At 41.7% G+C, this 21,215-nt stretch overlaps 1 protein-coding gene across 1 annotated transcript in view; it reads right to left on the bottom strand.

The window, feature by feature from the left end:
* tmtc2a (transmembrane O-mannosyltransferase targeting cadherins 2a) overlaps positions 1-15,113 on the bottom strand; it is a 44,790-nt gene extending 29,677 nt beyond the window's left edge. The window contains 1 exon segment of the mRNA XM_034526434.1: positions 15,031-15,113. Coding sequence (XP_034382325.1) covers positions 15,031-15,113 — 83 coding nt within the window.
* Between the last annotated feature and the right edge of the window lie 6,102 nt (positions 15,114-21,215).

Here is a 21,215-nt window from a genome sequence, read left to right as displayed (position 1 = left end):
GCATTTCTCCCAAGGGTGCAGAATAACCAGCCAGACGTTTCTTGGAATGAGAGAGAGGCCAGTTAACTTGCTTATTTGAACTCTCCATGCAAAAAGTACAATGAAAGCACAGCCAACTACATAAAGCAGTCTATTTTAGATGTTGTATTTCCTTCTTTATGAAACGGCAACGGTTCATCTTTGCAGTTATTTGTTGTTGTTCACAGACTCAAGGTAAAATACAATGTTTCTACTTGATGACAGATTAAGGATAAGTTTCACTCAAAATAAGTAAAATAAGTATTCATGAATTTGAATAAGCAAAAGAAAACCCTTGTGGTTACTCCTCATCACTGAAGCCCAGCTGTTCTAGCGTCACCATCAAGCTGAGCCTAACAGTCGACTCATAGCTGATTAAGATAAAGTCTCCTCTACATCCTCAGTCGGTCCGAGCAGCCAATCAGGAGAAACAGATTTCTTCCGGGGGCTCCCGGCTTCAAAGAGGCTGAAACAGTCTGAGCTAAGCGTCAGGAAGTTGGCTGTCTCTCTTGTGTCAAGCCAAGGACTTGCTTTCATGTCCCCTCTGCAGCCGGTTTCCTGATTAGGAGAACAGCTAACTCCTTATAGGCCAGGGTCAACTCACTGTGCTTAACGTGAATACAATAGATAGACCATTACTTGAACAATTATTATTGAGAAATACATCATGTTAATGCCCCTTTTTTACGTTTCATAGGTGATTATCAAACATTGTCTCACCCACAAGCTCTATTTTCAGTATATTTGTATGAAAGGCATCAGGTTGGAGTCAGTTGGAAGACCAATTGGTGAATGGAGAGTGGTGACGCACAGTGCTGGATTTGTAACTATTGTTGAACAGCTATGAACTTCTCTTTCTCACTACATTACATTACATTACATTACATTACATGTCATTTAGCTGACACTTTTATCCAAAGCGACTTACAATAAGTGCATTAAACCATGAGTCCAAACTCAGAACAACAAGAATCAAGCAAGTACAATTTCTTCAATAACGTTAAACTACAGAGTACTATCCGTAAGTGCCATTTAAGTGCTACTAAAGTGCTAAACAACAAAGTACAAAGTAAACAACAAACACTACTGCTTCAAATAGATCGATATTGTAGAACTAGAAATTAGGCAGGGTTCAACTTCTGTGAGTACAAAAAATTGTAAACGATTGGCAGAATGGCGTTTTTTCCAGTTTTAAAAATCTGAAGCAGAAACCCGAGGACAGTGCCGCCATTTTGCATTTTCGTCATTTCAGGTTGAAATTTCTAGTGATTAAAAGTTATGAACCCAATCATCGAGAGTGCAACTCCTTCATCTTACTATCAGCAGATTGATTGCAGAGTCTTTATTTCCATCTAAGTGATTGATTGATTGCTTCCCCATTACCTGGTTGCACAAAACAGAGGTGATCTAACAACAATGCCACCACTGCCACCTCAGCTAAAAAGGAGGCAGAGCCCAACGCAGAGTCCCCTGAGTGATGGTGTCAATAAAAGGCATGATGAATCCTCTGCCCGCAGCAGGGGGAAGGCTATGGGAAATCAATCGCTAATAAAACTAATGCTCTCTCCCGAGGGCATAAATACATCAGATGCAGTGAAAGGAAAGACTGGTTTGGGAATCGTGGGGTCAAAACTCGGGCCTCCAAAAAGCTGTGTAATTAGTTGAGTCTTTACATGACGAACATGAAAACTTCTGATGTACAACTGCCGACGCACAAGAAGTCTTCGTAACAGTTTGTCCATTCAGAACAGCAGCTTGTTGAAGCAAGCGTCCAAGCAGACCTGCCACTGGAGTATGTGTACCATTAAAAAGAAAAAAAAGAAGCAATGCGTATGAATGTAATTGAATTGAAAAAAACAGGTTTCGGGAGCGTAAAATTACAGCAAATTACAGTTTCACACCTTCATGGAAACCCAAAAGACCACCAGGAAGGTCTTTGGAAAAACTTTCAAATACCTTGGGGAGCAGCTACTTCAAAAAAAACGCCTCACCCAATAAATGTGCCATATGCCCACAGTATGATACTGTGCCCAACAGCATTCACAGTGAGAAGCACGTTTACATGAGGCAATATCCAGGAGCACTGGGTGCTGAGAGTTTTACAGGGTTTGTAAATTCCTTGGCTCCGCACACATCCAGCTCTTATCAGTGAAACAGTGGCCAATTTGAACACCCTCCATCCAATCCCAATGGAGAGATCCAACCAGAAAACAAAACAAATGAGCAGCCAGTCCGTCTGTCCAAGCTGCATCCAGTATGGTCTCGACAGTTGATTACACTGGCTGACAGTGGATGGGTAATTAGGGTGGCCTCCCCGAGTCGCCTGCATCTGCAGTAATAAATGTGACGGCTGATTAAAAACGGATCGAGTGCTGTTCTCTGACTGTGCCAAACAATACATAAATCGCAGCTGTGTGCAGGCTGATGATATGATTTAAAATGCCAGACAGATGTCGCTGCTGCAGATACTACACATTGTTGCATCTGCGAGAATTTATGCAAAATTATGCTATTTCGCTGGGATTTTAATTTTCTGCTTTTCACTATCACTAACTACAATATGCAAAAATGTTCAACAGGACTGTAACTTTTCATTCAAGATTACTTTTTTTTTTTTAAATACCATTTGGGGAAAAAAATAGAAAATGGTATATTGAATCTGCAATTAACTGTTTGATTCTTCTCTGAATAAGGGGCACTCAATAGTTGACTATTGTGGGATTAAATAGAATCTGTGTTTTTTGTATTTACAAAATGGGATTGTTAAAATAAATTGGTGTTAATGCCAGAATTCTTGAAATTGGAACAATGTAGCCTCTTACATGGTTGTGTCAACAAACTCTCCCTTGTTGATTTATTCCCTGCTCCCTACATAATGCACACTCAATAGTGAGCAGAGCTATTCTGAGACTTCCGACACTTACGTCACATAATTTAGATGAGGTGTCAAGCATATAGTATGAGAAATTACAACTGTAATTGTAACTGTTATGGGCTCAATAAAATGTTTGTTTTTTGTGCCATACAACTTTTTTTTTTACTATGGGGTTATTTAGACACAGCCATAGTTTAGGATAAGGCTACATGCATTTGAATGAATTCAAACTGTTACTTCTCATTCATTAAAATGACCCATCTTCCTGACAAAGTATTCTCCAGAGGTCATTATTACACCTCCAGTGGCATGAGTGCTTTACCATCACCAGCATGTGATCATTTATTTCATTTTCATACGCCTATTCCCTTTTCCCCTTACCTCTTTAATGTATCTTACCTTCTGCTTCTCCAATCAATACCCACTGGCCTAGTTCCAGCAAAGCTGCGGGTGTTGGCATAGTGACCTATAAAAACGTGCACCTCCAGCCACCTACACGCAACATTATGGAAGCCCCACTCCCTCGCTTGAATTAAAATGGGGGACTTGGAACACAGAATACTTTTGCCTGGCATTGATTTTTCTCTCCAGGGAATAGATGCATGTTGATGGGTCCTGAAGAGTCACGGCTCAGAAAGGACAGCCAATGTTCTCAGCTCACCTTTCACCTCAGTCCAGCTCTATAATTCGCATGAACACATATTCCAATTCACTCACACACTCGCAGAGCACCAGGTGTGGACACACTGCATCAACAATACCCTAACCAGAGGGCTGCAGGCACACTATTTACTGGAATCAACAGCATGGCAGACTTTGGCAATGTCGAGCTGGCTCTACTGTTGCTTGCCAAGGAAAGAGGTTCCTGTTCTCCATTCTGCACCAAAGATCTGTGCACCAAACCCTGAAAACTTGGAAATTGAAGTACTAAACTTTTGTATACCAATAACTCTTGTTCTGCTATAAAATAGCAATACTTTTATTGAAAGCTAATCAAATGTGGATATGAAGAGTCCATTATTCACGTCTGCTCTGTGGAGACCAAATGTTTGTTCAAAGTTCTGCATTTCTTTGGGAAACTGGATCATTTTTGATCTGCGGTGGAGAATATAATGAGGACAACGTTAATTGCCGATGACAAATCACGAAGCCAGTGGAGGATCTGAGTGTTGCAGCGCTGCCAAGGAGGGAGCAGCTGGAGAAACAATGCAGCATTCTGTTTCTGCTCAAAAGCCTTCTGGTCTCCAATAAGAACCAAAAACTTTAACGCTCCACCAGAATTGGTTTGTAATCTTATATTCCTTTTTTTGAGAATGTTGAGGAGTTGCTTCTTTATGGTGTATGTAAAGAATGGGTATGGGTGCAGAAAACAGTGTCACACATCTTTCTGCCTTAACAGCTTTCAGTGGTCAGATTCACAGCATTTGTAATGGCCAAGTCTGCTGCACTAACAGGCACTGTATCCAATCCAGAATAGGCCCTCCTTTCTTCTGCCGTGACCAGTTGTCACATTCCAGCATTAGCCAGAGAGAAACTGTAGCTATAGAGGGGGTACCACAGGGACCAACCCAAACCAAATCTGTCTTCTTTTCAAGGATCTGTGCTAATTATCTAAGATCTTTTCACATTCTGATCTGTGATCTGTTGAACACGGCTGGTACAACGAAACCATTTGCCTGACCTCAACTCTCACATTGGAACCAATGAAGTCAAACCCCATCCATTTGACCCTAAACTTAGGACAAAGCAAAAGTTGGCTAAAGTGGTTCAAAGGTACTTTGAGTCAAGTCACGTTTTCATTCAGCTCTGAAACACCTTAGAAATACAATAACTATCAATGGTCCGAAGGATAGCGCACATAATTATAGCCCGAGAATTATAAAACAAACAGAATCCAGTGCAATAATTAAATATGTCAGATGTAATTCCCGACAGGAAGTTTAATATATTCCAAGTTTGTCAAACTATCAGCAGGGGATCCGAAATATATGGCTTTATTTCAAATGCTGCAGGAAACTCCATTATGAAACCATAAAACACATTGTGTAACATCATAAAAGTACCATATTGCCCTCTGAGATGGACTGAAGGGACAAGCAGACATGATGTCATCCGACAACGTCATCCCATTTGCATTGCGGACTGGGTTACAAAGGATTGTAGCCAAGCCTTTTGTTATTCAATATATCATTTACAGCTGTAGAGAGCACCGATGATAAGAACACTTCCACAACATTTCCACACTTTACAAAGTACTGACATGGGGCTATGCTTAAAGAAAATGTTAGCTTAGCTTAGCATTGACTGGAAACAGTGCGGCATGGCTAGCCTGGCTCTCTCTGAAGGTTACAACTCAGATATGTCATGTTAATTAATGTGTTTCGGATGAGCAGTTAGGAATATGTGGTTGCCTTTAGCAGTTTCTCTTTGTTTCCAGTATTTGTGCTAAGTTAGCCAGCTACTTGTGGTGGCTTTAAAAATGAGCGTACAGTCGTGAGAGTGGTGTCAATCTACGCTATAACTGTAAAACAAGAACAGATGAGGCCATCTCTCCAGAAAATAAAAGATAGCATGCATTTCCAAGTGCCAGGTATGGGGCATTCCTCTTTACAGACAGACATCTATCCTGTCTGCAACAGGGATGTCATATGGTTTGTTTCTTGTGCTGATAACGCTATCAGTGAGTCAATACTGCTGGTCAAAGCAGTAAAAAAACAGGGAGGCCACAGAGTGTAGAATAAATTGCCGTTGTCAACCACCTTGGTAATGGATTGACTGGATGTGGTATCACGGTAATGAGCGAGCCTTGGGAGAAAAATGTCTGTGTGGATTTTTTTATGAAATACACCCAGCGAGGTAGATGAGCCAGCATCCTCGCACTCTATAGTCTGACCTCTAATCTGTCTGCTCGCCATGTCTGCAGAGCAGAGATGCCAATCTACAACAGGACAGTGCTTTTGGATGTTACCTTAAGATACTGAATTTCTTTAAAATGGGAGTCAACCAATCAAAGTATTGACCGTCCAAGCTCTCTGTTGAAAAATGAAAAACAGAGCTCATATAAACCGAACATGCTTTTTATCAAAAGCAAAACATGCATAATTCAGTGACCTTCAGTACAGTCCACCAGATTAAAAGACAAACATGATCAATTGAAAGGTCAACTGTGAAGTGATGTGGTAGCCAAAATACATCAAAAATTAATTCTCTTCTCAGTTCAACGTGAAAGCATTGTAAACATACAGCCTCTCCCATGGCCATTGATCCATGAATATCAGAATGATGGTGAGCAACTAATTACATTCAGGAGAAAGATAAATACGGTGGCTGGTTTATCTCGGGCTGACTGAGGCAGGAAAACAGCCATTATCAAATGGAGATTTCTCCCATTTATCAAGGCTAACTTCCAGTGGGGGTTGCATACAGTCAGAACCGTCATGTTTACTTAAATTCACCTTATCTCCAGAAAGCCCAGAGTACCTGAAAATCCAGCTACTGAGACCAACTGGGCAGAAATGAGGAGTTCAATTCCCCTCTGTGAGATGGGTGAGCAGACTATTAAGCAATGCTTAAACATAATGGGAAGATTGGCTTAAATCTTTCCTGTCCCTGCATCGATAATGAAGGAAGATACTTAACTTGAATAATGGCGTGCCCTATGGTTCTAAACACAGAATAATTGACTTGTGACAGAGCCAAAAATGAGTGCACTGGTGTGTTTCCATAAGGCTGGAAATGGTGTACCACAAAACCAAAATATGTGGACAGCTTAGCATCAAGCCAGGCTGATTTCCTGTTTTCAAACAAAACATTATTTCAACCAGTCACCAATTCTTTATATTTCCAACTATCTATAATAATCACAATCATCTCTTTTCACATACAATATGTATCATTACTCCTCTAAATAGCCCTCTATTGTGCCACAATGAGAGAACATCTTAACGGCACAGCTGAATGGAAATCTCCACACTTTCTCTGTCTATCTGCATTATCTAGCTATGATTACAACTCACTATCGTTATTCTGCACTTTCAGGCGCTTATAAGGAGGAAGCAGGAAAAGGAAATGTAGATTAATTATAAACATCCATTCTAAACATGTTTAAACCCATATATATATATATATATATATATATATATATATATATATATATATATATATATATATATAAATAAACTGGGAACTGAAACTGAAAAGAATGACAAATAATTGATGTTTTACAGACATTTGAAACTGTCTGAGACATTGTATACGCCTGTATAAATGAAAAGGCTATCCTAAATGTAGAGATCAATTACAGCATATCCATATAAAGTCCCTTACAACACGTTCCTGACCTCCTACAGGTTTCCATTTGGGCAAATGTCTTTAGAAAGTCTCCGATGTCATGCTACAAAGATATTGAAGGCAAACAAATACCAACTGTAGCACACTTAGGCGACAGAGCTCCCAGTAGAATCACTTCACTCCCCCTACATCTCAATACCAAACACTAGAACTGTGCCCTTGAGTAAAGGTAGCAGGGCTGTTATCTGATCTCTCTGAATCTTAAATCCCTCTAGCTCTCACACCAACTCTCTTTTCCCCCCCCCCCCCCCCCCCCCCCCCCCCCCCCCCCCCCTATCAGGTTTTTATGAGGTGAGAAGCACAAGCCGATTTCCCCCCACACACCGTTGGCCCTGTTCTGACCCAGAAAGCATTATGCATATTAAAATCATTTTAAATGAGTTAGCTGGAGTAGCCATGCGTAGAAATGGATAGAGTGAATGCAGTGCCCAGCTAGGGTTAAGTGCCATGCTTTCCAAGCTAATGAATCCCTATTAGTTATGTGAAGCTACATGTACTTATATTATAATCAATGCAAAGCACAGTGGTCAGTATACCATGCTGAGATGAATGGGAGTTTCATCATAGATTACAATTTACACAGAAGAAATTATTGTCCATATTGGATAACCCGGACCACCCTCTCCACCAGCTACTGCAGGGACAGCGGAGGACGTTCTCCAACAGACTGCTTCAGCTCTGCTGTCACAAGGACAGATACAGGAGAACATTCCTGCCCACTGCTATTAGTCTATACAATAAATCACCTCTGGCCTAGATCCTCCTCAAATGAACATCAATAAATCTTGCACTGCTTTCACTTTATACTTTAGATACGCTGTATACACTTTCATTTTTATTTTTACATTTTCATTTCCTTTATTATTTAAATTCTTAAATGTAAATGTAATATGTCCTGCCCTGCTATTTTTATTTATATATTTTTATATTTATTGCATTGTATATATGTAAACTTGTTTCACAACATTTCCACCTGGGGATAAATAAAGTAATATCCTATCCTATTTTCTACCTCATCATAATTATTGGTCAAACAAAATGTTTTGTTTCTTACTTTATGTTGAGTACCTACATTGGGGTGTTTATTTGAGAAACTCTGAGTATGGTAAGACTTGGCAAGGTTAAAGAACTGTTCGATATTTTAGCTTAGCTCAGTCAGAAGGAAAGAAAATCACGCTACCAGTATCTCTAAAGCTAACAAATTAATTTACGATACAAAATAATGGTTGGAATGGGACATAAGCTTTCTCTCATACTACAACTATACTACTGGGATGAGAAGAAGGGACGATTTATTGGAATATAGATTTTCCACCAACTTTTGGTCGGTAGCCAATATTACCACATATCCGCCCAATTACATCCAAACTAACCCAATTGGGCAGAAGACCACCCAATCTGGCAACACTGGCTGCTTCACTCTGATAATTAACCCAATTAACTACTGACAGCTTCACCATCGCCAGGGAAAGAAAAACATAAACCCCTCCACATGCACAAACAGACCTTTCCAGACTCTGAGGAACCTCACTTCCAGAGTGCTTTTCCCAGTCAGAGCTGATACGAGCTAGTGAAATATGAGCGCTTAGCCAAGTGCTACGGAAAAAACAACCTTTGATTTTCCGTTCTGACAGCTGTTCTGGGCTACAGACAAAAAAAAAAAAAAAACTCCAGTCACTGAAAGATGATACTCAATGGCTATTGATTACAAAAGGTAAAAAAGCTAACCGCTTGCACTTCGTGTGATCCCCAGCTTGGGTTTGGTTTTGTATTACGCCACAACTGCTGTAAGTTGCTTTGGAAATCCACCTTGTAGTTTAAGAGAGAACGTGGATGATAACCTCTAAGGGTAATCCAACGCCACAAAAAGGAGCTCTGTTTACAAAGTGAGTTTAGTGCACTGAGTGGAAATTCAAGCCCGTGCTGCTGAGCAGTTAGGAAGGCTTTCATTAGCATGCGGTTGGCCAGATAAGGAACTTGTGAGATTATGTTTTCACCCCGTTATCTATGGTTTGTGGTTGCCAAACTCGCAAATCTAGCGTGACAAATCTACGGCTTTGACATATATCTTGCAGGGTTCTGGCAAAAATGTACGCCCTGATGTCCATGGATACCAGTGCTTTGGGATCCACATATGGTGTGTATACAGTGAAGGTCGTGGGACTGAGGTTTGGTGGTCGTGTCTTGGTAGATAGGCAGGTCGACTACAGCCCGCAAAGTATACGGGGCAGCCAAAGGTTAGCGGCAGCCTCAACCAGCATTGTGCATTGCTGGGACCCAATTGGAGGAGGGACAATCTAAATATGAACAAAGCCATATCTTCCCCAAATCTGTGTAGTGGTTCAAAGAATTATAATGATTAAGGCTAATGTTAATAGCAATTAAGTAAATACAAAAGTACTCGTAACCTTGGGGAGCAGCTACTTCAAACTCTGACCCTTACTTGGCTAGTACTGGGATGAGCCGACTGTTTAAAAAATGTAAGTAGTTTATGAAGGCAGTACCTTTCATAAAGGTTTCTGATAATAAAAAAAAAAGTATTTGCCTTATGCGGGCCGCAATACCCTTTCATTATTAAGGACAAGCATGCACGCTCTTCTGTTTGCCAGAAGAATGTTTTCCTGCCCCTTTAAGGATTGTAAAAGCTGGAGCACATCCCATTGCAAGAAGACAGGCTTTAATATTTCATCCTCTGTCTTCAGCACATGTACTGCCTTTTCTTTGCTTTAACGTTTAACCATTTTTAAAGAAACATTATAATGTACGCCCTTCAACAGAATGGGGTTTGAGCCTTCAATTGTGGCTTTAAAGCAGTTTCAAAGCCACAACATCTGCAGAGTTGACCACTAAGTGCTTTCCTGACATAAATCTGCTTGTAATCAGAATGAGACTTTTTGCTCCCGCATTCCTATTGTTTGTCTAATAGTTCGATCCCTCAAATACCAATTCTGAGAAGGTGACAGGCTCATAGCCAATGAATAATAACATGTTAATGCTCAAATACATTGGGATAGTTTATAAGATGGTAACATCTAGTTTTCTTTCACCAACAAACCACACTTTTTATGAGGTTTGCCTTTTTCTCCACGAAAGCACAAAAAAAGCACAATCTGGTTAAGAGCCTCAAAACCATCTCAAATTTCACTCACCATCTTGTTCATTTTGATTCTCTACTCCTCTTAAGGCGGCGTTACTCATCTCTAAAACGCTTACAGTGTAAATTCCTCCTGATATATACAAGCTTTTTCACCTCAACTGCATTACTTCCTGCACACAGTCAAAGAAAGAGATTTATCTTGCTCATTTCATTAGCCTACTGCTTACCTCAATATGCATCTGCTCCGAGCACATACTGTAACTTAAACAGCCTCAACACAACATGGGCATGTGTTTCAGATTATTATTCCATGAGAGGCATAAAGATTTCTGGCAACATCAACGACAGCGAGTGGGCCGAAACCCATCACAGTGAGCCTTGGGAGCGCCAACCCATAGGAGATAACAATTATGAGCAGATATGGAAAACAGAGATGATTCAAGTCCTTTTGATGGAACATGATCAAAAACATGAATGAAACATACCAACTGTTTTATGGGCCAACAAAGTAAAATGTACAAGCCTACATTTAGATTATGGGATTTAAAGAAATATGAATGTATCTTTATGTTATTAAGGGACGGTTCATTCCAAGATCAAATATGTTCCTCTTTATGTAATGCTATTTATCAATCTGGATTGTTTCGTTGTGAGTTGCTTAGTTATGGAGATGTCACCCTTATGGCGTTCAAACTAAAAGTGAGTTTACTTGCCAGACTATTTATGGTTATTCCCTTCATTCGTGCTAGACTCGCCAGAGAGGAGGAGTGGCTTATCTCCATGGAAACGGTTATCATTGACGGGCATGATGATATAATGACACTATATGGCACCTGGCTTGTGGTGCTGTGGAGTTGTTGAAGAGCACCTTTATTGGAAAAAAAATGTTTACTAATTATTTTGGACATTTTGTAATTATTAAGTGATGTAAGGGTTGTTTCTGCTCATTGTACAATACATCTAAATTGCAGCCTACAATAAATCTAAAAGGAGCCAGCAGCCAGAAGCAAACACTGTAATGAAAACTGAATTTACTGCTTCTCTTATCTCAGTTGAGACAAGCACATGGACATTCCTGACACAACAATGCATATTAACTGAGCAAACGTTCACATAGGGGCTACATATACATTCTTACTTGGGACAAGTGGCAGTTGAAGGACAAAAAGAAGGATGGTGTTCTTCCCATGTTTTTGCTGTATGCTCTTTGGAGGGTTTCACTGAGATATTTTTCAGATTTAAAGGTGATCCCGGGGTCCATGTTAAAAGTGAGCAACATTAACATATGTATAGGCAAATTATTAGCACTTCAACTCAAAGCAATATGGTTGGAAACTAAAATGAAAGGGCACTTCTTAAAGACAACCCCATATTGATGCACTTATGGTTTAACCTCAGAAACCAGAATAGAAAAGTAACAGATGTTGAAACCGACAAACTCCGTGACTGTCTATCTTCATTGTGGCGCTTCGGACAAGCCAATACTCTTCGTCACCTCTGTCTTGTTTCCGTGGCATATTTACTAGTTTAAAACCTCATGTGGGACGAGCATGTTTCTCTGTTAACGGTGAGGGCATTTCATAAAGAGAATGAAACTGAAACTATAATGGGGAACGTGCCAGTCAATGAAATCCAAACTCCTCCCAAGGCCGGCTCCTTGCCCAGATTATTTTGCTCTTTGGAAACAAAAAGGTTTTCTCTTTAATCCCCCAAGGGACCATAATGCATTTCTTACAGAGAGGGACTGTGACTTTATTGGGGCCACAGACCTTTTGGGATACGCGACTAAAAATCCACTTAGGATGCATTTCATTTCACAATATCGCCTCTGTTATCTCTTGTCCTTGCTTCCCTCTCAGTGACTGTGGAATAAAGTCCAAGTCTTCCTGGTTAAAAACATCCATTACTAGGTAAATCTGTCAAAAAGGTGTTATTAAAAACGTATCGTTGAGATTTGTCGGCATCATGCGGAGCCTCGTTTGTTAACCTGTCAAAAAGCCCCGATGATGAGTATTCAAAGGAGAGCCCGGAGGTTACGGTAAATATATTCTCCAATCTAAGACCCCAACTCTCAAGCAATCAATCCAACAAGCCTGTACATACATTAACACATCATCACTGTGAATAGCTTGTTTAAAAAAAAAAATCATAACGTCTGACTTCACATTTGGATAAACACGAGAAACTGTAAACCAGCCGATCGTGTCTTGGTTATTTCCCAAATCAAAAATGTGGCTGGCTCAAGTCCTCTTCCAGCTCCCGTAAAACATATTAATTTCACACGCAGAGGCTTTTCATTAGGAATACTAAGAGCACTCAGTCGCACCCTGAGCAGTGCCCAGGAAAAACACTGGCCGTGATTGAAAAAGCAGAAGCCCGGCCGGAACATCCCCACCAGTTGGAACTATCCGCCGCGCCATCTCGTCTTCGATGTTAAGAACGGCATGTGACATGTGACGAGAATTAGATTTACAGGGTGAAAGGTCAGATAAGACTTAGCCCACAACAAGGCGGCTTAAAAAGACAAACGTAGAGGAACAAATTAGTCTAGAAAAGAGGGGATCTTTTTCAACAACGCTCCTCTACCTCAATCTTCTCTCTCCTCAACCTTTTGCTCATAACTCTCCTCTAATCCCCGAGGGAAGATACCGGGCGCACACGGCTCTTGACCCCGAGAGAGGACGGCATTTGATGAACGACCAGGGAAGGTCAGACCTCTGATTGGTATTCAACCTCCTCCATCTGAGATCGCTGAACCAAAATGCCAGAGTGTGTCCCCGAGAGCGTACGTTACCACGGTGACGTTGACAGATACACAGCATCGGCGGTATACTGAACTTTCACTGAGGGGATGGAGTGCGAGCGTAGGCTGAAGCTGGCAGGGCGCCGCCGCGGGTGATCTGTCACAGAGGGGCTTTTTGACAACCTTGTGGTGTCACGGTCACATGTACAGACGAGGCTGATGGATGAAGATTCCCCCACCGGGAGCTTTACAGGGATACTTGGTGAGGCGATGGAACTGGAGACGGAGCTCATTTCTACCACCACCCCATGTCTCTCCACTACGTCTCCTCCTCCTTCACCTCCACACACACACACACTCTGTCTTATGACACGCACAGGGGTCACCGATGGTGCTGAAAAGTAAAGTGCGAGGGGGGGGGGCGGGGGATGTCTTTGACCTTTCAGGGGTATCTGGAGATGCTTACCAGACAGCAACCACTGACGGAGCTGTGGACGAATAAGGGAGGCACCGAGTACGCTGTTCATTCTTTTAATCCACAGAGAAATCTGCTACATACCTTGCATATCAGTAGTTCATCTGGTGATTTAATGCTTGATAATGGAAGACTAATTAATATGAGTTTGGACAGAACCGTTGCAGGAGCCAAAATCCCTCAAGCCCATAAACAGTATTTTAGAGTCGATGAAGAACTATCTGTCCAGTTTGACTTTTTAAAAGGGGACCAGCTGTGGTGCTGAACTTTTACATGAAGGGCGATTACTCGCAAGCATAGATGTATGGCAAGCAAAAATGTAACTGCATATTTTTCTTTTTTGTGGATGTGAAACACAACAGGCTTGGCATACGGTTCAGTCATAATTCATAGAGTAGTAATCTATCAGTGAGTCTTTTGGCTCGGTGACACCTCATCACAGGTTAAATTGCAACTATTGTAACGATTGATTAATCATATGCACGGTTTTTCTCTGTCTTAGATCATTGTTTACCGTTTTCTGACATATTATAGTCTATAATAAATTCATGGGCAAAATAATCACCAAATAATTGTATGTTTTTGTCTTTTATCATCTTTTGACCCTCTTTAGATTTGTCTTGGGAGTCTTTAGAGGCTTTTGACATCTGTGTTTGAACCACCGGTCTATATCCATATTACTGATTCACATGAAAAGATATGACTAACTAAACTGTATTATTTGAAGACACATAACAAACTTCTCTGAAACTGTTTTTTTAGTTGGTGAAAGTTTCCTATGATAATTGTTCCCGTATCTCTCCATCACAGGTCTGTTGTGTTCTCCCACTATACCCCTCCACAGCACGATAGTGTTGACATGTTTATTCAGCTGTTTGCAAAATGAAAAACTCCCGGCTCAAATTAGCTGCAGTTCCCCAGAGAGCCGTGCGCACACAACAGGCACCGGTGCTCCATCAACACAAAGAAAGAGCATATGAACCGCTTCATGTGAGCAGCACGCGACGGGACCGAGGCGGCTGCCAGCTCACAACGTGTGGAACTTATTTGGGCCGTATAGTTACTGTGGATGTGCGCTCTCTTTATCAAGCATATCTAAAAAAAAATATTAATAATAATAATAATAATAATAATGTGTGTTACAGACCACATTAAGGCCAAGCCATTTAACGCAATTAAAGAGCAACAAAGCCACATGAACTCACTGAGCAGCGGTCCAAGTTGTGCGGAGTGATATTGTTCCCCTTCCTTCTCCCTGCGCCTCTTACAGTCGGAGAATAAGCAGCGATTCACTACGACCGACTATACGGACAACACGCACATGCAAACATGCGGGCAGACGCACCGACCAGTCGTCGTCGTCGTCGTCGTCCCCCCCCCCCCCTCTCCCTCCCTCCATCGCTTCCGTGCGGAGGTAACGAGAGGAGATGACAAGTGGCGGAGCGGGCGGTGATGCTGCTGCTGCTGCCTACCTGTCATCGTAGCAGAAATCTGCGTCCAGCGTGTTCAGATAGAGACCCACTGCCACGGCGGTGCACACCAGCTCCGTGATCATCTCTCAAAGCCAAAGTGGGAGAGGAGCCGGGATAGAAATGACTGGAATCAGGGCTCCCACACACACACCACCTCTCCCCTCCCACCCCTCTCAAGTCTCTGTGTTATTGTGCTCTCAATGCAGCCGCTCCGCAGCGCTGCGCTCCAGACGACACAGGCACGTCAAAGTGTGTCAAAGTTAGCCATATTCCCTGTGACCCATAGTGTTGGGAGACGGGTCCGCGGTGCCGGGAGGTGACGCTAGAGCCGGGTGCGCATCGCTGTGCTGCGGTGTCCTCGGTGTGCGCATCTCTTCGCTGTGGCACTGGAGAGAGCAGAGCCGGGAGACGCATGTGGTTTTCAGGGAGGCTGAGCATGCGCAGTGGGAGCTACACTGGAGGGAAGAAAGAACAAAAAAGGTGGTGCCTGAAATAAGTAATTGTGTTGTTGTACATCACCGGTGGACTAGAATAATGATCAATCGTGTACAGGAAGTCAGGAATATATGTCTATGTCATAAGTCCAACGTTATGTGTGTATTTAATTATTTAGTGTTACTCAATAGACAACGGTATGTGTTAGGGTTTATTTTCTTTTAAACTGGGCCATATGACAAAAATGCATTGGCATGAACAACATATCCATGTTATATTGACCCTGACTTTTTAAGTTTTGAATTGTTATCATTTGCACATTTTAAAATAAAAAAATACTTAAACACCAATTTAAAGTAAAAAAGTAAAAAACCTGAACCCTAATCACTACCACAACTGAGAACATCTAAAATGATATTCATCATGATAATGTCCATAATATATATATATATATATATATATATATATATATATATATATATATATATATATATTATGACACTAAACATGTATAAAACATATTTGTTGTATATTGTGCAGAAGGATTCAATTTAGACCAAATGTCGGACCCATATCTTGACCTCTGCTAGTAAAACGAAGATTACATGATTGTTCAGTTGAGAAATAAACTGGAATATTTTACCATTCTGAATTCATAGGAAACTGATGGGGGGGCATCTGACAACACATGTAATGCTGAGTTTTCCTGCTAAACAGCTGAGATGGGGCTACTGCCATTTTTTATCACACTATCTCATTCTAACCCCAAATTAAAAATATTGATTCATTTGCTATACACCGACCCCCCAGCGTCCCTATGGAGAGGCTAAACTGGGATAGTAGGTTGATCGATGAACTGTTGTACCTCACCCTATGGTGAGAATGCATCTGGCCGTCAGTTTGGAAGCGTGCAGCCTGGTCCCGCTGACTACCAGCTGGACCAACGCCTGGCCCTCAGTCGGGGCTCCGAGCAAATAAATCCAGTGCAGAGCAGTGGAGAGAGGAAAACAGATGGCCGGAGAGGGGCAAGGGCATCGGCCGGTGATGGGGGAGACAGGGAGGGGGGGCGAAAGCAGTCATTTGTAACAGTGGCACCAAGAGACCCTGATACTGAAAAGGACTTGACCTTGACCCCACGGAACCTGTTGGACAGGCCTCTGTGTTTTTGTACCTGAGACTTATGTTCTTCTTTAGCATGCATCAGTGTCCAGCTGTGACAAATGAGAGCCTTTGTTTTGGGGTTGTTGGAAGTGACTCGGTCCGTTGGTCACGCCACGACCTTATGATACAACCTTCTTCTTGTTGGTTCGGTCCAATTAGCCGAGTCGCACACCAACATTGTCACAACACAAACCCCAAACAAACCCACGGGCACAAACAAAGTAAGACGCACACTCGGCCCCATGGGGGGACGAGGGGTGCTGCGTCTGCAGTCGGCACAAGTGATTAAGGGATTAGCGAAGGAAACGAGGGAAACATGCTCCTGTAGAAAGTATAAACAGACCCAGGGCCAAACAAACACATTACGGGAGAAGAAGTGTTTACTCCGTCTGACTGATTACCTGCGATGTGCTCTACGTGGAGCGGCGTCAGGAATATATTGCCGGCTCTTTTGGAGTAAACAGGCCACAGTCCTGAATAAAACATTTTTGTTTTGTTTTCAGATGACAGAAGGGGCAGTTGGGGGCTCTGGTAAATCATGCAGGGTATTTACATTTATTGATTAATGTCTTCTTCTTCCTTCTCTTCCTTTTTTTCATCTGTTATAGGAAGTGACAATCATTTCCTGTCGGTGATTTAAATGCATGTGGGTTTTCTCATTTAAGCCTCGTTTTTTTTTGCTCATCAACAAAGCAAATGTTTGCATATTTGACTTTTACATTACATGTCATTTAGCTGACGCTTTTATCCAAAGCGACTTACAATAAACTTGACATGTGATGAAACTAATCTTCACTTGAAGCTTACTTTAGCATAAAGAAACAGGGGGAAACAGCTCATCTAAAGCTCACTATATGACATATTATATCTATTTTGTGTCATCTGGAGTCTAGTTATATTTTGGTTAGTTAATGCCGACTCTCTTCACGATCATTTTTGTCTTTGTTTAACACTTTTTAAACAATGTGATATTCAGAGCTATTCAGAGTACATGGAAAGTTTAGTTTTGAGCTTTTAGAGGTTGAAAAAGGTTATATGATATTTTAAATGATATTCTTGTGTTTCATCACAAGCTCCATTTTATTCATGATTTTGTTAATTTAGCAAAATAAAGCTGCCAGCCAGGAACCTGAAATATAGGAACAAAGACAAAGATGCAAACATATACCAAAACATTGCCATATAGAAAAACAGAAAAATGTAACTACGGTTGACTATGCTCTCAAAACAAACTTAAATAAATGATATCGTGGCAGCACATTCAACTGATTGTCTCAGCTTGGGTCTACATGATTTAATACAAACATATGAATAAAGTTAATGCTACTATAAATAAAAGACAGTGCAGTGTATTCACCAATGGATATTCAGACTCTAGATGGTTTCTGCACATTGGCTATTGTGTTACTTCCAATAGAGCCGGGCTAGCTGTTTCCCCCGGTTTCCAGTATGTATGCTAAGCTAAGCTAATAGGCTCCCGGCTGCAGCTGCATATTTAAAAGTATGAAACTTTGGATGCATCTCTCGTCGGGAAAGTATGCCTCCCAAAATGTCCAATTATTATTATACAGAATTGCATCACCACAGGGTTTTATGTGACACAAGACAATGCTCCCGTTAGGTTCGCACACGCAATTTAAGGGACAAAACTGATCAACGGGACAGTCTCGAAACAACAAATTCGTATTTCCATTAACCCTGTTATTAAGAGATATCCTCTCCCCTTGAAGCTTTACAGAGCGAGTAATGGTAATTAAACCGTGCTATTTACTCCGGAAAAACTGTTACTTCACCCGAGCAGATAAACATCACGCAGGAAACAGACAGTCACAGCTGGAAAGACCGGGCCTGGGCCCGGCCCTCACAGAAATAGCACTTCCATGGTATTAATATCAACATTGAAGCCCACCGACCTAAAATCAGGAGACATCACACATCAAATGAAATCCACCCTGGTTTGCGCCACATCCTGAGTCCCCTCCTCGTTCTGCTCAGGAAGATCACAAATATAACTGTGTGGAGGAGGGCTGGGCGTGATGATTGTTTGGGTTTGGCGCTGAATTAAAGAAGCGTATACTTAGTTTAATGTCACGCCACACTGATGATGGACTGTAAAATGTCTGGAATCTCAGTTAAAAGGTTTCAGTGGATTGCATCGTTTTAGAAAAGACAGACTGTGAAAAGGAGATTTAATGAAAACACCATATAACCATAAAATGCAGTGGCTCATATGTCCTTTTCTTTTATCATGTGTGCAATAAATTTGATGTGTTTTTGGAGTCGGAAGCTGCATCATCGAGGGGGAATAAAAGGCGTTAAATTAGAGTCCTTTCTATTGATATATGCTTCCTGAGTTCAGTGATACTGCAAATCAAATTCATACAACTCAAAGCATTTTCTTACCTCGGGAAAATATTTAAAACCCATTGGCAATTACTCTACGTGACAGGAAACAAACTTTTTAGAAATGCTTAATCGTTGTGGCGCTCCACTTTAGTTTCTTTCTGTCACATCCATTAAACATTGCACATTGTGCTAACATGATGTAAATTCTACGGGGAATGTATTTCACTATACACACTGTAATCTCAGTAGCCCTTAAATCACAGCTCACTGAAGATATTCACAGATTCTGGATGTATATTCTTCAAACAGTTCATTAGATTTGAGTAAAATACAATCAAAGCAAGTTGTAATCATGTAAATCATAGCTGGGGAATGGGAGGACTACTAGAAAGACCAGTCTTTTTGTGTTTTCTCTGATTTGGCATATGTTTTAGATTGATCCAATTTGATATTTATCTGCATAACATGGGCAAGATTAATGGAAAAAAATATGAATCAGAGGATATTACTGGATAATCCGTAAAGACTGTGTTTCACATTGAAAACAGCGTGATTCCTGAGGCTCAGAGTCAAACGCTTGACATGCCTGTTTACACGTCCACTGATTCATCTCTGACAGGTGTGAAATGCGATATTTGTAAATGTAGCTCTCCAGAGATTAAATCTGGAGTGACATGAGGTGATAACAGCAGATTTTAATCTAAAACAAACGAGGTGTGCCCAGGTCAACATCCAGCCAAGCAGGGCATCTGGCAGAGAAGTGCAGTCTGTTCGTGACTGAAAGGGCATGATGGCGGCGGCCGGGGCTACTTCCTGGCACTCGCCTGTCTGATGGCTGTCTGCCCAGGCAAAGAAAAAAAAACAAATCCCAGTTTGTGTTTGGGGACATCCAAAACTGGACAACATGATGATCACGCTCAGATGGAAGACATTAGGTGTGTATGAGAGTGAATGTAAATGGGATGGGGGTTGGGGTGTGCTTGTGACACTTTCCTTCCAACTTTATTATTTTTAATTAAATGATTAAAGCTACAACTTGTCGATTTTTAACACGAAAGCGGTGGTGTTTCCCTGCACCAGATTGGCTTTAGAAAACCTCTCATTTTACTGGAGCAGGGTCTGACGGTCTGCCGCTCTAGTTCTAGTTCAGTCCTGGTTCTGGGCCACACTTCCCTCCAGCGGGCCCAGAAATACGTCACGGTGCTGCAGCACCGGATCTGGGTCTGTCCACGGGAGGCTGGTTGATGTGGGATCCCCCACTGGAGTCTGAGCTGAGGGGGTTTTCTGGTGAACCTGGATACTGTAAACTGTTTAATCTGATTAAGATTAGCTATATTGCTTATATATGTCATACAGAGGCATCAGGATTCAATTGAAACTGTTTCATAACCAGTTAAAAGTTCCTTGTCGTCAGAGGAAAGCGTATTCTTTCAATCCGAAACACAACATCCACCAGCAGAGCACTTGTAGACATGATTGGATGACGTTTAAAAGCGTGCAAACTGCAAACGCAGGTCCCTTCCTGTACATGAAGAAGGAAGAAACCTTGAGATGATCCTTCATCTCCAAGAGGGCAGCAGGAAATTGAGTCATATCCAAACACCACCGTGAGAAACGGGGATCACAGCAAAGGGCCCGAGTGTTTGACGCACTCCCCTCACTTCCCCTCCGCTTCCTCTCATTCCTAACTTGCAATGAAAAGTCATCAGAGGTGGGATTGCCTCGCATGATGCCCCATGCCGACTATTTCGGTCTCCAAGCCTTCATCACATCCCCGTCACTCCGCTTTCCTGCCTTAAGTGCAAACTCAGGAACTTGTGTTTTCCCCACTGCGTTGCCTTGAGAGCTTTTGCTGCTTATCTACCAACACGTTTCCATTGTTTGTTTGTGCGTATTGGAAGCAATATCATGACATTTGACCTGTCCTCTATGCCGGCACATGAAAGAGGACGATGCCAGGGCGTGTTTATATATATATATATATATATATATATATATATATATATATATATATATATGTGGGCAAAGAGTGGCGTACGAGCATCAAGGACGCGCCAGGTCGCCAGGATGTGACTCACTCAGCCACAACAAGGCCAGGCGACGGTTGTATTCCAAAAACAATTCCTGTTCACGTCCTTTAACTGCTCGCATTGGAGTCAGTCTGGTTTTGGCCGCTAGAGCCGGCTGTCAGCGTGAAGCTCGGTGCCGGATCCCGACATGGTCCAGACGCAGCGGAGAGCCTT

Source organism: Cyclopterus lumpus, chromosome 23 (genome assembly GCF_009769545.1).
Source record: "Cyclopterus lumpus isolate fCycLum1 chromosome 23, fCycLum1.pri, whole genome shotgun sequence".
NCBI classification, from domain to species: domain Eukaryota; kingdom Metazoa; phylum Chordata; class Actinopteri; order Perciformes; family Cyclopteridae; genus Cyclopterus; species Cyclopterus lumpus.
Note: the sequence above shows the minus strand (reverse complement) of the source record. Positions and strands in the feature narration are given on the sequence as shown.